Source organism: Mus musculus, chromosome 11 (genome assembly GCF_000001635.26).
Source record: "Mus musculus strain C57BL/6J chromosome 11, GRCm38.p6 C57BL/6J".
Lineage (NCBI taxonomy): Eukaryota > Metazoa > Chordata > Mammalia > Rodentia > Muridae > Mus > Mus musculus.
In genome coordinates, this window is record NC_000077.6 from 103,593,531 (window position 1) to 103,610,017 (window position 16,487).

General features: G+C 40.0%; 1 protein-coding gene and 1 pseudogene across 2 annotated transcripts in view; both read right to left on the reverse strand.

Moving 5' to 3' along the window:
* The window catches only part of Gm884 (predicted gene 884), an 86,907-nt gene that overhangs the window by 58,954 nt on the left and 11,466 nt on the right, over window positions 1-16,487 (reverse strand). For both annotated transcript variants that reach the window (NM_001033434.2, XM_030246104.1), the window contains exons 2-5: window positions 16,389-16,460; window positions 15,352-15,423; window positions 10,982-11,053; window positions 9,667-9,747 (exon numbers count right to left, since the gene is read on the reverse strand). In NM_001033434.2, the coding sequence (NP_001028606.2) occupies window positions 9,667-9,747; window positions 10,982-11,053; window positions 15,352-15,423; window positions 16,389-16,460 (297 nt within the window). The remainder of the gene's footprint in view (window positions 1-9,666; window positions 9,748-10,981; window positions 11,054-15,351; window positions 15,424-16,388; window positions 16,461-16,487) is intronic.
* Gm11643 (predicted gene 11643) lies at window positions 6,679-7,601 on the reverse strand (annotated as a pseudogene).

Sequence of the window (16,487 nt, forward strand, 5' to 3'; positions counted from 1 at the left end):
AGTTATATACATGTTAATGGTGTGAACCTGGACATGTGAGTCAAGATCTCTCAGTTTCAACAATTTTTGTTCACAAATTGGTCACATGAATAGTAATAATGGCACCTTGGGCGCGAACTCTGCAGACTGTCCCAAGGTCCCCGAGGACTCTCCATGTTGCAGGCGCCCTAGCACATCCAGGATCTTAGCATCACTGGTGAGTGGAACACAACATCTGTTCCAAACCAATCATGACAGGCCTGTGACAGCAGGAGCAAGGACACAGGAGCCCTGCCTGATCAGAAGCTTGGGTTCCTTCTGATTGGTGCTGGTATATCTTGGTTTCGAACACACCAGACAGCCCCACAGTCCCCAGAAGACACACCATTTCCAGGAGCTGTAACACACCCAGGATCTTAGGATTTCAGGATCCCAGGATATCAGGAGCTTGATCACACCAGGATCTCAGGGTCTCAGAGGAAGCTTGACTGCCAAGAACTCTGACACACCCAGAATCTCAGGTTCACAGGATCCTGGAATTACAGGATCACAGAGAAAGCTGGACTCTGAGGAGTCCCGAATCAACCAGGATTATAGGAAGAACAGGGTTCAATTAGATATATTGAGGGCAGCAAACACTTGAGATAATCAGATGATAGGAGGCAAGCATAAGAAAAGAAGCAACAGAAACCAAGGTTACTTGGCATCATCAGAACCAAACTCTCTCACCATAGCAAGTCCTGGATACACCATCACACCAGAAAAGCAAGATATGGATCTAAAGTCACTTCTCATGATAATGATGGAGGACTTTAAGAAGGAAATAAATAACCCCCTTAAAGAAATACAGGAGAACACAGGTAAACAGATAGAAGCCCTTAAAGAGGAAACACAAAAATCCCTTAAAGAATCCCTTATAGGAAAACACTACCAAACAGGTGAAAGAATTGAACAAAACCATCCAGGACCTAAAAATGGAAGTAGAAATAATAAAGAAATCACAAAGGGAGACAACTCTGGAGATAGAAATCCTAGGAAAGAAATCAGAAACCATAGATGTGAGTATCAACAACAGAATACAAGAGATGGAAGAGAGAATCTCAGGTACAGAAGATTCCATAGAAATCATGAACACAACAATCAAAGAAAATGCAAAGTGCAAAAATATCCTAACTCAAAACATCCAGGAAGTCCAGGACACAATGAGAAGACCAAACCTAAGGATAATAGGTATAGATGAGAATGAAGATTTTCAACTAAAAGGACCAGTTAATATCTCAACAAAATTATAGAAGAGAACTTTCCTAACCTAGAGAGAGAGAGATACCCATGAATATACAATAAGCCTACAGAACTCCAAATAGACTGGACCAGAAAAGGAATTCCCCCATCACATAATAATCAGAACAACAAATGCACTAAATAAAGGTAGAACATTGAAAGCAGTAAGTGAAAAAGGTCAAGTAACATATAAAGGCAGACCTATTAGAATTACACCAGACTTCTTAACAGAGACTATGAAAGTCAGATGATCCTGGACAGATGTTATACAGACCCTAAGAGAACACAAATGCCAGCCCAGGCTACTATACCCAGCAAAACTCTCAATTACCATAGATGGAGAAACCAAAGTATTCCATGACAAAACCAAATTGATACAATATCTTTCCACGAATCTAGCCCTTCAAAGGATAATAAAGGGAAAACTCCAACACAAGGAGGGAAATGCCACCCTAGAAAAAGCAAGAAAGTAATTCTTCAACAAACCTAAAAGAAGATAGCCGCAAGAACAGAATGCCAACTCTAACAACAAAAATAATAGGAACTAACAATTACTTTTCCTTAATATCTCTTAATATCAATGGACCCAATTCCCCAATACAAAGACATAGACTAACAGACTGGTTACATAAACAGGACCCAACATTTTGCTGCATACAGGAAACCTACCTCAGGGACAAAGACAGACACTACCTCAGAGTAAGGCTGGAAAACAATTTTCCAAGCAAACAGTCCAAAGAAACAAGCTGGAGTAACCATGCTAATATCGAATAAAATCTACTTCCAACCCAAAGTTATCAAAAAAGACAAGGAGGGGCACTTCATACTCATCAAAGGTAAAATCTTCCAAGATGAACTCTCAATTCTGAATATCTATGCTCAAAATGCAAGGGCAGCCACATTCATTAAAGAAACTTTAGTAAAACTCAAAGCACACATTGCACCACACACAATGATAGTGGGAAACTTTAACACCCCACTCTCATCAATTGACAGATTCTGGAAACAGAAACTAAACAGAGACACCGTGAAACTAACAAAAGTTATAAAACAAATGGATTTAACAGCTATCTACAGAACATTTTATCCTAAAACAAAAGGATATACCTTCTTCTCAGCACCTCATGGTACCTTCTCCAAAACTGACCATATAATCGGTCACAAAACAGGCCTCAACAGATACAAAAATATTGAAATTATCCCATACATCCTATTAGATCACCACAGACTAAGGCTGATCTTCAATAACAACATAAATAATAGAAAGCCAACGTTGACGTGGATGCTGAACAACACTCTACTCAATGATAACTTGGTCAAGGAAGAAATAAAGAAAGAAATTAAAGACTTTTTAGAGTTTAATGACAATGAAGCCACACATACCCAAACTTATAGGACACAATGAAAGCAGTCCTAAGAGGAAAACTCATAGCTCTGAGTGCCGCCAAAAAAACACAAAAAAACCAACCAAACAAACAAACAAACAAAAAAAAACAACCTAGAAAGAGCACACACTAGCAGCTTGACAACACACCTAAAAGCTCTAGAACAAAAAGAAGCAAATTCACCCAAGAGGAGTAGACAGCAGGAAATAATCAATCTCAGGGCTGAAATCAACCAAGGAGAAACAAAAAGAACTATACAGAGAATCAACAAAACCAGGAGCTGTTTCTTTTTTTTTGTTTGTTTGTTTGTTTGTTTTTTATAAAATCAACAAGATAGATAAACCCTTACCCAGACTCACTAGAGGGCACAGGGACAGTATCCTAATTAACAAAATAAGAAATGAAAAGGGAGACATAACAACAGAACCGGAGGAAATCTAAAGCATCATCAAATCCTATTACAAAAGGTTATACTCAACAAAACTGGAAAACCTGGATGAAATGGACAATTTTCTAGACAGATACCAGGTACCAAAGTTAAAGCAGGATCAGATTAACGATCAAAACAGCCCCAAATCCACTAAAGAAATAGAAGCGGTCATTAACAGTCTCCCAACCAAAAAGAGCCCAGGACCAGATGGGTTTATTGCAGAGGTCTATCAGACCTTTAAAGAAGACCAAATTCCAATACTCCTCTAACTATTTCACAAAATAGAAACAGAAGGTACTCTACCCAATTCCTTTTATGAAGCTACAATTACTCTGATACGTAAACCACACAAAGATCTAACAAAGAAAGAGAACTTCAGACCAATTTCCCTTATGAATATCGATGCAAAAATACTCAATACAATTCTCGCAAGCCGAATCCAAGAACACATCAAAACAATCATCCATCATGATCAAGTAGGCTTCATCCCAGGGATGCAGGGATGGTTTAATATGTGGAAATTCATCAACGTAATCCACTACATAAACAAACTCAAAGACAAAAACCACATGATCATCTCGTTAGATGCTGAGAAAGCATTTGACAAAATCCAACATCCATTCATGATAAAAGTCTTGGAAAGATCAGGAATTCAAGGCTCATACCTAAACATAGTAAAAGCAATATACAGCAAACCAGTAGCCAACATCAAACTAAATGGAGAGAAACTTGAAGCAATCCAACTAAAATCAGGGACTAGACAAGCCTACCCACTTCCTCCCTATCTATTCAATATAGTACTTGAAGTCCTAGCCAGAGCAATTTGACAACAAAAGGAGATGATCAAGGGGATACAAATTGGAAAGGAAGAAGTCAAAATCACTATTTGCAGATGATATGATAGTATATATAAGTGACCCTAAAAATTCCACCAGGGAACTCCTAAACCCGATAAACAGCTTCAGTGCAGTAGCTGAATATAAAATTAACTCAAACAAATCAGTGGCCTTTCTCTACACAAAGGATAAAACAGGCTGAGAAAGAAATTAGGGAAACAACACTCTTTACAATAGTCACAAATAATATAAAATACCTTGGTGTGACTCTAACTAAGGAAGTGAAAGATCTGTATGATAAGAACTTCAAATCTCTGAAGAAAGAAATCAAAGAAGATCTCAGAAGATGGAAAGATCTCCCATGCTCATGGACTGGCAGGATTAATATAGTAAAAATGGCTATCTTGCCAAAAGCAATCTACAGATTCAATGCAATCCCCATCAAAATCCCAACTCAATTCTTCACCAAGTTATAAAGGGCAATTTGCAAATTCATCTGGAATAACAAAAAGCCTAGGATAGCAAAAACTATTCTCTACAATAAAAGAACCTCTGGTGAAATCACCATGCCTGACCTCAAGCTGTACTACAGCGCAATTGTGATCAAAACTGCCTGGTACTAGTACAGAGACAGACAGGTGGATCAATGGAATAGAATTGAAGACCCAGTGATGAACTCACACACCTATGGTCACTTGATCTTTGACAAGGGAGCTAAAACCATCCAGTGGAAAAAGACAGCATTTTCAACAAATGGTGCTGGCTCAATTGGTGGTTATCATGTAGAAGAATGCGAATTGATTCATTCTTATCTCCTTATACAAAGCTCAAGTCTAAGTGGATCAAAGAACTCCACATAAAACCAGAGACACTGAAACTTATAGAGGAGAAAGTGGGGAAAAGCTAGAACATATGGGCTCAGGGGAAACATTCCTGAACAGAACAGCAATGGCTTGTGCTGTAAGATTGAGACTCGACAAATGGGACCTCATAAATCGTGAAGCTTCTGTAAGGCAAAAGACACCATCAGTAAGACAAAAAGGCCACCAACAGATTGGGAAAGGATCTTTACCTATCCTAAATCAGATAGGGGACTAATATCCAATATATATAAAAAACTCAAGAAGGTGGACTCCAGAAAATCAAATAACCCTATTTTAAAATGGGGTACACAGCTAAACAAAGAGTTCTCAACTGAGGAATACCCAATGGCTGAGAAGCACCTGAAAAAATGTTCAACATCCTTAATCATCAGGGAAATGCAAATCAAAACAACCCTGAGATTCTACCTCACACCAGTCAGAATGACTAAGATCATAAATTCAGGTGACAGCAGATGCTGGTGAGGATGTGGAGAAAGAGGAACACTCCTCCATTGCTGGTGGGATTGCAATCTGGTACAACCACTCTGGAAATCAGTTTGGTGGTTTCTCAGAAAACTGGACATAGTACTACTGGAAGATCCAGCAATACCTCTCCTGGGCATATACCCAGAAAATGTTTCAACTTGTAATAAGGACACATGCTCCACTATGTTCATAGCAGCCTTATTTATAGTAGCCAGAAGCTGGAAAGAACCCAGATGTCCCTCAACAGAAGAATGGATACAGAAAATGTGGTACATTTACACAATGGAGTACTACTCAGCTATTAAAATGAATGAATTTATGAAATTCCTAGGCAAATGGATGGATCTTGAGGATATCATCCTGAGTGAGGTAATCCAATCACAAAAGAACACACATGATATGTACTCACTGATAAGTGGATATTAGCCCAAAAACCTAGAATACCTAAGATACATTTTGCAAAACACAAAAAACTCAAGAAGAAGGAAGACCAAAGTGTGGATACTTCGTTCCTTCTTAGATTGGGGAACAAAATCCCCATGGAAGGCATTATAGAGACAAAGTTCGGAGCTGAGACAGAAGGAAGGACCAGCCAGAGACTGCCCCACCCGGGGATCCATCCTATAAACAACCACCAAACCCAGACACTATTGCATATACCAGCAAGATTTTGTTGACAGGACCCTGATATAGCTGTCTCTTGTGAGGATATGCCAGTGCCTGGCAAATACAGAAGTGGATGCTTACAGTCATCTTTTTGATAGAACACAGGGCCCCCAGTGAAGGAGCTAGAGAAAGTACCCAAGGAGCTAAAGGGGCCTGCAACCCTATAGGTGGAACAACAATATGAACTAACCAGTACCCCCCAGAGATTGTGTCTCCAGTTGAAAATGTAGCAGAGTTTGGCCTAGTAGGCCATCAATGGGAGGAGAGGCCCTTGGTCTTGCAAAGATTATATGCCCCAGTACAGGGGAATGCCAGGGCCAGGAAGTAGGAGTGGGTGGGTTGGGGAGCAGAACAGGGCAGGGGGAGGGTATAGGGGACTTTCAGGGATAGCATTTCAAATGTAAATGAAGAAAATATCTAATAAAAATAATAAATAAAAAAAGAATAGTAATACTGTGGGGCTGGAGAGATAGTTCAGTAGTTAAGAATACAGGTTGCTTCTCTAATCCCTAGCAACCACATAGTGGCTCACAACATCTGTAATGGGATCCAATTTCCAATTTCCTCTTCTGGTGTGTGTATGAAGACAGATCACTCATATACAAAAAATAAATTAATTAACTGAAAAAAGAATAGTAAGACTGCAAGAGTCTGGGAGAAAGTAAAAAATGAGGTATGATAATGTTTGAGTATTTATTATGTGTCAAACACCATTCTATGAACTTTCAACATATTATCTGTTCTTCTAAAAACAGACTCAATTCATTTTTCTTGTATAAAAACCCTTATGTGGTAGCCATAGCTGGAGCCTGGGTCCTCTGAACAGAAACTCTGGTATGGGTTTCACAAGACAATCAGAAATTCCTGAGAAGGAGACTTGGTGAACACAGTCTCTTTCCAGAGGTCAGGGGTCAGGTAGCTGTAAGTCTTAGAGATGGTTTCAAAGGTGGCCTTGGCAAAGTTGCCCAGGGTGGCAGTGCAGCCTCTGGCTGAAGTGTAGCAGTCATCTATACCGGCCATCCTTGGTAGTTTCTTGGGTATAGGAGCAGAGACAATGACAGTGCCTCTGGGGGCAGGAATGAGACGCACCAGCACAGAGCCACAGCGGCCTGTCACCTTGCATGGAACAGTGTAGGCCTTGCCAATCTTGTTCCCCCAATAGCCTCTCTGCACAGGGACGATGGAAAGCTTGGCCAAGATGATTGCCCTTTGGATGGCAGTGGAGACCTCCTTGGAGCACTTAACACCAAGACCAATGTGACCACTGTAGTCCCCAACAGCGAGGAAAGCCTTGAACGCTGGCCAGCCCGAGTCTGTTTCTGCACTGGCATGATTTTCAGACCCTCATCCTTTAGGGACGCACCCAGGAAAAAGTCAATGATCTCAGACTCCTTAATGGGCAGGGAGAACGGGTAGATCTCTTCCAAGGACTTCATCTTCATGTCCTTAACCAGGCGCCCCAGCTTGGAAGTGGGGATCCACTTCTTGTCTTCTGCTTTACCTCCACGAGCCCCTCGGCCTCCACCACACCACGGCCTCCACGACCCCTAAGATTGCTGCTGGATCCTCTGTGGAAGGTGCCGGAGGCCTCCTAATCCTGGGCCCGTGGGTCTAACCCGCCCTCCCGCTGCACCGGTGTCATCTGTCATTTGGTGTTTTCCTGAAGAAGAAGCAGCTCAACGTGTTATCTTATTTGTGTCAATACTTTACCTAGTACCGGAAACATAACAGACACCTCAGAATCATCATAGACACCTCATAATCAAAAACCGGTTTCAGACAGAGGACAAATTATCAGGATTAGAGGAGAAGGCGCCTTGCTATACCAGCAGGAAAATAGGATGCAACAGGAAGAGAAAAGGTGTCATAAATGTTGGATGTGACCCTCTCAAAACTGCAGGATGACTACAAATTCAACATCCCACTAAACCATCCCAAAGGACTGACTGAAGTTGCTCTACTTCTTCAGTGTCTGTGCCATCTGAATGTGAGCGACAGATGCCAGGATCCTGTCCAGACCACAGGGAGGACCATTTCCTGAAAAGAGCAAACGTTTGCAGATGGACAGCTTCCTACAGGAAACCAATACCAGGGGAGCAGGAGAAACCCTGGCTGTTTCCAAAACAGGCTGGCAGCCCCGTTAGTCTCAGCGTGGCTATACTCAGTGTTGATAATACACTGTAGGTAAGCTCTACAGGAACTAACAGCTTTCGATAGGGTACAGCTTAGATTTTTCACTTTGTTTTAGCTCATATTTGTTTTCAGCATAATGCTTGCATGCATGAGAGAAGCCAGCATGTGAATAATATGAAGCTGTTCTGCTTTGTGGAGTTCTGCAGTTTGTAAAATCGTGGAATTTTATTGTTAGAAGCAATTAATTGACTAAAAGAATTTTAAAAAGCCACCAGTCTGGGTCTCTGTAGATGAAAAGAAGCGCTTTAATTCAGGGGTTGGGTATACACTTACCATGTAGATTATAAACCACTATTAGTTCTTTGTAATATTTTTATAGAAAAGGGGTAAGAATCCTGCTATCAATCAAGCAATGGTACATAACTAATGAGCTTCTGGTGTGTCTTTGACCTGAATTTCAGACTCAAGAGCATCTGCCCCTCTTAGGTTAGGTACCACTAACATGTAGCATCAGTGTTTGTCAGTAACATGGAGGCTGTAGTCCAGTAAGTACCAGGAACCAGAGGTGACTATGGATCTTGAGGAGCCTGACCCTTAACTAATTTTGGAAATTAAATATTTGATTAATAATCATGCAGAGTTTATTAATATAGAAGCTGCTAGAGCCCCAGTCAGGACTTTGACACATTCTGTGCAATGAGAAGCCTTTGAGGTTAGGCTCCATTCAGTTCTGGACAAACCCACCTCGGTTGAGACCTTTGTACAAATTTTTTAATGCAGGGAAAATAGAACTTCACTTAAAAACATTCCAGTAATCATGTACTAGGTGTCACAGAATTCCTCTTCTCTCCCTTGGCAACTTGCCTTTGGAAAAGATGCAAGAAGCTTGTATCCCACCAGAGTCCATACCTGCTGCCAGAACCTCTGAGGCCATGCAGGATGCCAGAACCCCACAACTCTGGTAGAGGGCCTCTGCTCCAACAAAGGCTACCTGGGTATCAGAAGTCCAGCCACCAACTTGGGCAAAAACCCTCTATTCAACTATAGGCCACCCTGGCCAAAAGACCAGAAAGGAAACAGAAACCAAGGAACAAAACACCCATTCAACAAAGACAAACACAGAAATCAGCACCTAGATCTATAATCACCCTAAATCCAGATGCCTAGACACCAGTGTAAGAACACAGCCACAGCAAAAGCAATATGCCACCACCAGAACCCAGTTATCCTACTATAGCAAGTCCTGGATATTCCAGCACAGCTGAAGCACAAGAAAATGACCTTAAGCTGAACTTTATGAAGGCGAGCGAGTCCTTAAAAAGAAAATTAATAAATCCCTTAAAGAAATCAAGGAAAAGAATCAAAAATAGGAGGAAATGAGTAATAACCCTTAAAGAAAACCAGATAAGTTGAGGATACCACAAGAACACAGCCCACAGAATCAACTAAGCAGGGATTTCAGAGACTGAAATGACAGTCACAGATCCTGTGTGGATCTGAGCTAGTCCTCTGCATACATGTTATGGTTGTGTAGCTTGGTGTCCTTGTGGGACTCTTAATAGTGGGAATGGGGGTGGGGAGGATCTCTGACTCTTTTGCCTACTTACAACTGCTGTAAAAACTGCATCCCATGCCATGCTTGAAATGTTCCAAAGCTCAGTTCCGTGAGTAAATTGCACCCAAGGTTCCTAAAATAATTTTTAAAAATTAAAAAGACATGAGCCAAAAGAAAAAAATTCTTCAAAACAGTAACAATTATCCTAATATACATATGATGAAACATAACCCTTCTCAGAAAGTTTCAATGTTTTCTCAATTCACTAAGGAAATCTCACTGTGGATAATATTGGCTTATGATTTATACTTCGTATTTACATATGCAATGTACTAACTACAGTAAATGACAACTAAGTCCCCTTTTTTTCCCAATGATCTTACTTCTCTAGGACAGGGTTTCACAACCTCAGTACCACTGAATTTTTGGGCTGGAGCCCTGTTTTGCCTTATAGGTTTGTCCTATATACTGGAGAGTGTTTAGAACAGCTGTGGTGTCTGCCATTTGCAAATCCACAGTTGCCAAATATCACCTGGGTGCACAGGCACACCAACTAAGAACCCGTGCTATATCGTAAGACAAATCTCACTCAGTTTACCAAAGACAAAAAATATGTGAGTTGGTGAGATAGCTCAATGAGTAAAAAGGCTGGCCACCAGGCCTGAGTTTAAGCCCCAGGACTCATATGGTAGAAGGCTATAAAACAAACACATCCACATGGGTGTACACAGACATAAACACACACACATAATGATTTTCTGTGTAATTGTAGTTACTTTCTATTAGCTACAAAATGTTTCATCTACATACTATAATGGATTTCATCATGACAGGTCACATTATATATGGTACATGTGTTTGTAAGGATGCATATTTTACTTATCCTTCCTACCATTATCCACTGTCCCTTCCCCTTCTCCCCCTTCCTCCTTAGAGTCTCACTTTTTCTTTCATGTCACACACACACACCACTCACTTAAATCTAGATTTCAACTTATAGAAAATACTGTCTTTCTTTCTCCCATCATCCTCTCTTATTCTACATACTTCTAGACTTCTTTCTTGCTCTCCATAGTCTATCTTCTACATTCATGAGACATATGTGTGTATTTACATGTAAGTCTAAGGATTGTGGATTTAGCTCATTGATAGAGTGCTTGCTTAGCAAGTACAAGTCCCTGGGTTTGGTCCCCAGCACTGAAAAAAAAAAAATAGGCATAAGTCTGCCTTCTCCATATGAGAGAAAATATGTGTTATTTGTACTGAGTGTGGCTTATTTCCTACTAGCAAAATTTTAATCATGCATCAGAATAAGTAGCATGGGGTTATAAAATTCCAAATATGAATGAGTTATATTTGTAACTTACATATACTTCAAAAAAGGTAATGGTTCAAATGTCCCTCTTTCAATATAGCGTATTTTATTGCAGGATAAATCCCTAGGAAAAGTAAAAGGGAAATATTGCTTTGGTTAGCTATTAGATATCTCATTAGCATGAATAAACAACAGAATTTAGAATTGATACTACTATTGCTTTTGTTTAAACTCTAAACCTTTGATTGAACTTTCTTGAGCCTCAAAACCTATACTAAGTATCTCAACCTTTATGCTCCTCATATATAAATAGATAGCTATAAACCCTGATAAATTTCAGAGGCTGTCTTTCCTGAGAGAATTATTAAGTGACTTGGTTTTGAAACAGGTTCTGTCTATGTAGAATATAGTCCTCCCACCTCAGTCTCCTGAATACTAAATTTACAAGCACAAATCTGGCATCCGGGAGCTTAAGATGGAAATTCTCAGCCCTACCCCAGACTTACTGAATTGGTATCTGGGGGGGGTGGGGTGCTGTCAGCACGAAGTTCTAACAAGTTCTCTAGGTGACACTGAGGGCTGTCTTAGTGCATAAGTTACTGAGCCCTGATCCCATTATGGCTCCTTGGCTTGGCACTCAGACCCAAAGAAGGCCTGATTCTGAACTACCTTCCCTTTTATACTCTGCAGATGCTCAACAGGGCACCCCTCTCACTCTTTGATGTGTACCATTTTTTCCACTCTTGTTTTTAGTGTTTAGCACATTCGCCCCAAGAGACCTGCCTGATGATTCCCAGTGACTGTTCAAGGTCTTACTCAAATTGCACTGGTGCTGGAACACCTTCCATGAACCAAACCCAAGTCTTTTCTCTACTTGTTCTCTAGACACAATGTATACCTCAGTGACCTATAAAAACTGAATGTGTATATGTGTGGAGGTAGGAGGACAGTTTCCAGAAATCAGTTCCAGTCTTCTACCTTGTTGAAGCAGGGTCTCTTGTTCTTGCCATACTGCTTACTGTAGGCTAGCTCACTGACTGAAGATGCATGCCGCTGCATCTGGCTTTTCTCTAGTGTGGGTTCTAAGGACTAAATGAGTGGGTCACTGGGCTTTTCTGGCTTGTGCTCTTAGGCACGGAGCCCACGCCTCAAACCTCATTACTTTAAAACGATTTCACTTTTATTTTTGTGTATGTATGTTTCTGTGCACATGGCTTCTGATCCCCTGGAGCTACAAGTTCAGGAGGTTGTGAGCCCCCTGAGGTTGATGCTGGGAATCGAACTCTGCTGAGCCATCTCTCCAGCCCCACCATGCTTTTCAAATTATTTTTGCATCTCTTCTTCTAATTATAAACTCCTTGAGAGCATGGAGTCCAACTTACCTACATTGCCCACCAAGTTTGAGACTAACACAGGTATTTGAGCAAACTCAAATATTTATAAAATAAACACATCGTTGGTGAGTTAAAAAAACGTGGCTTATTTGGAAGAAATTCAGTTTATGACTTCATGGCTGAACCTTCTATGTCTCAGAGCATTAAGATGCATGCTCATGTGCTGTTTCTCTCACAGTGTGAGCTCTGAGAGGGAAGGAGCCTTGTCTATGCCTCTCTGTGCCTCCAATAACAGATGCAGTATTTGACATGTTCTATTTAGCACATTTTTAAAATTGAAGGACATTTAAATAAATGAATGATAATATTAACATGAAATAATTGTTTATAAACTAAAATAATAAGAGGACTACTCCACTAAGTTCATTTTATTTTCTCGAAGCATTTGTAAAGCTTGGTAGTTTAGTCACAAAAGCCCCTGCCCCACAAAATACCAATACAAAGTAGGACTAATCATGGTCATGCTCTGAGTGTCTATGGAAGGAAAGTGGTTTTGTTTTTAAGACAAGTCTCACTATGCAGCCCTGGTTGGTCTTAAACTCAGTGAGATCTTCCTGCTTCTGCCTCCAGAATGCTGGGATTAAAGACGTATATTACCACACCCAGAAGACAGAAGATTTTTCACACCATATAAGACTCTGTATATGTGCCAGGCAGTGGTGGCGCACATCTATAATCCTAGCACTTGGGAGGCAGAGGCAGGCGAATTTCTGAGTTCAAGGCCAGCCTGGTCTACAGAGTGAGTTCCAGGACAGCCAGAATGACACACAGAGAAACCCTGTCTCGAAAAAACAAAAAACAAAAAACAAAAAACAACAACAACAAACCCTGTATACACACTTCCCTAATGCTCTCTTGTTGCTGGTAGCTTTGGGGCTATTTGTAATTTGATGCTAACGGCATTCTCCCAGGAATGAGTCAGCACTCATGATTTCCTGTAAACCTTCTCCCACCTTAATTTGTTAAAAAAAAAAAAAAAAAAAAAAAAAAAAAAAAAAAGGCTAGAGCCGGTGATTTGGCAAAAAAACAGAAGGTGGAGCTGAAAGTTAGGAGAGAGGAGGGGTGGGAGAGACAGAAGAGAGGAAGTAGAAGGGAAGCAGGGAAGTGGAGCAGAAGCACATGGCTTGGAGAAACCGAAATTATAAGGGGTCTCACCGATGGGGAAGATGGTAGTGTAGTGGTAGCTCTGCCCAATCTAGGTACACAGCTTGTATTCATATTAATTGAGTTGTGTTTTCATTGCCAGGGCATATTTGGGTTGGAGAATTATCGCAAGACTCTCTAAGTGAAAATATACCCCATTCACTTAAAAAAAATGTCACTTTTTTTTCTTTTGTGCTCAGTAATGATTCACGATTTGTGCTGTTCTGAACCCATGGGTAAAGGTTAGAAATCTAGCTCTGGCACTGAACAACACAGAATATTCTTATCTCTAAACAAGTAGAGTTACTGTTGCAAGTATTTTTTCCTTGACAACATTGCTGAGATTTTTTAAAAACTTTTTTATACAGTCTCTACACACTATATAGCCCTGGCTGGCCTGGAACTCACTATGGACCAGACTAGCCTCAGCCACACTCAAGAGACTTGCCTGCCTCTACCTCTCCAGTGCTATGATTAAAGTCACATGCCAGTACCCCTGCCTTTTAGTGTTTAAATCATTGAATGACAGACGTATTTCTGGGATGTTTGCTTCAAGTAAACTTTTGTATGTACTTATTAACCACTATTTCAGTATCTATTTTGACATGGGCATAAAACTTATTCTGAAAACTGTAATACCAGTCTGTTCTCCTAATAACTTCATTATGTAAATAATATTTATATAATCTATTTAGCTACATTATCTCATTGTCAATTTCATTCAGGTCATATGAAGCTGGATATGATGGCACATGCATGCAATCCAAGCATTTAGAAAGCTGCGGTAGAAGGACTGCTGCAAATTCTCAAAGAAAAAAAAAGCATAAGGTATCTACTATCGTGGTTGGTAGAGGTCTTGCCTACAATGCACAAAAACCTTGGATTTGATCCTCAGAATTATAAAAACTATGTGACAATGGATCCCTGTAATCCCAGAACTTTGGAAATGTGAGGTAAGAGATGCAAGAATTTATCAGGTCAAGCTTTGGCTATTTAGAGAGTTCAAGGCAAGTCTGAGCTACACGAGACTATATCTCAAAGGGGTAAAATATTGTCAAAACATTCGGGGTTAATGACCTTCAAATTCAAATTATGTAGTTGGCTAATTTCTTCTGTTTGATATAACTATTCAAAGTTAATATTAATTTCTTAAATCCTACTATGCTGTCTTAAACCTCTTTGTAAAGGCTAAATTAGTAAACATGTTAGGTTTCTAAGCCCACACACAGACCCAGAAACAATGGAGCCAGCTGTAAGGAACCAAAAACCTCTGAGATGAAGGGCCAAAATGAATCTTGCCTCCTTAAGTTGTTATCAGGCACCCTGCCACATCAGCTTGCACAAGTCTTATAAGAGTGTCAAAGCGCTCCCAACTCATGGGCTACAGTAAATGGGAACATGGACCAGACTTGATGGAGGTATGGCAAGATCCAAATAGAAGCATATGCCTTAGAAAACAAGGGTCATGTGAGTCTCAGTAATGGCTCAGATCTTCCTAACATCTTCCTTCTATAAATGGAGTTCTTCTGCTTGAAGCTTGTCTATATAATTTAGGAAATTTAAAATGCATAAAAGGCATTTTAATGTTAGAGATAGGCTGACACCCCCACAGACAGACATAACTGCAGATTTTCTTTTATCATGTTTTTAGAGCCAGGCTCTTGCCTAGCAGCCCTGGAGCAGGTATGAAAGCCACTATGTAGACCATGCAGATCTCCAACTTGCAGCAATCCTCCCACTTTCCACCTCCTCAGGGCTGGAATTATAGGCAAGCACTGCCAAACTACTCAATAATTGCGCAGTTTTATTGTTTGAAGAGATGTTAGTATCTAATCCATCCACAGACAACTCATTACTTACAAATAGATATGCTCAACTAACTTACAAAACCTGGAGGGATAGCAGGCCTTCGAATGACTCCTTATGTAATTCAGTCAGGTGATTTTCGCTGAGAATTCTGGAAAATTAAAAGGTTACCTGGATCAAAAACCATCAAACAGACGGAGAACATTGGTGGTGAAATGGGATGAAGAGATACATGCTGTCATGTGCTATTGCCTAGAGTGTAAGTTGGCACTACTTATTTTTAGGGCAGTTAAAATTTCATATGTAAAAACTATCCTAAAGGCTCTATTTCTAGATATCTGGTCTATAGAAACACTTGTCCAAGGTATACAGGACATTTATTACAGCCAGACAAGTAACAGAAAAACCAGATAGTCTCTAATAATCAGCAGGATAATATTAAATTCTCACGGATGTGTACACACTATAAAATATTAAACAGAACTGGAAATGAATAGTATAAGCCTCTACACATGTGAAAGAAAATTTTAAATATCATGAAGTGAAAACAAGAAGTTACCAGATGTTATCATTTATGTAAAAGTGATAAGGAAAGCAGAGACACTGTTATTTTCTATATGCAAATGTGTCTGATGGATATATACCAATTTAGAGTAGTGGTTACCTCAGAGCTGAGGAATTATGGCACAAGGAAGGTTTCAATATCCCTCTTACTTAACTACTAACCACTAAAAATGACATCATAGACTATTCCTGTACTGCAAAACAAATCTGCCTCTTATGAAACCCCACAACATTAAAATTAAAATTTTTGCCTGCACTAGTAAGGTTCCAACTCATGGTCTCGTGTACTAACACTGAACCACACCCCAGTCCTCATGCAACTTACCAGGAAAATGCAATCAATACCAATTTCTTTATTTAGTGAGATTAGAACTCCCTCTCTCTACCCTAAACCTTCCATGTTGAGCTATCAGAAATTTACTGGGTTGCGCAGAGGAAATGTCTTTCCTCAGACATAGTCACCTCAAAATCTGGACCAAAAAAAGGCCTTAGTGCACTATTTTGCATAATATTTGGAGAGAATATATCTATGCACACACACACACTACTCACAATTTCTCAGTCCAACGGTATACCTTCCATACATTTTTGTCAATGAAAGAAATATCATTTCCTTTGAAATTTCTGTGGAGAAACAGTTGATATAATTGA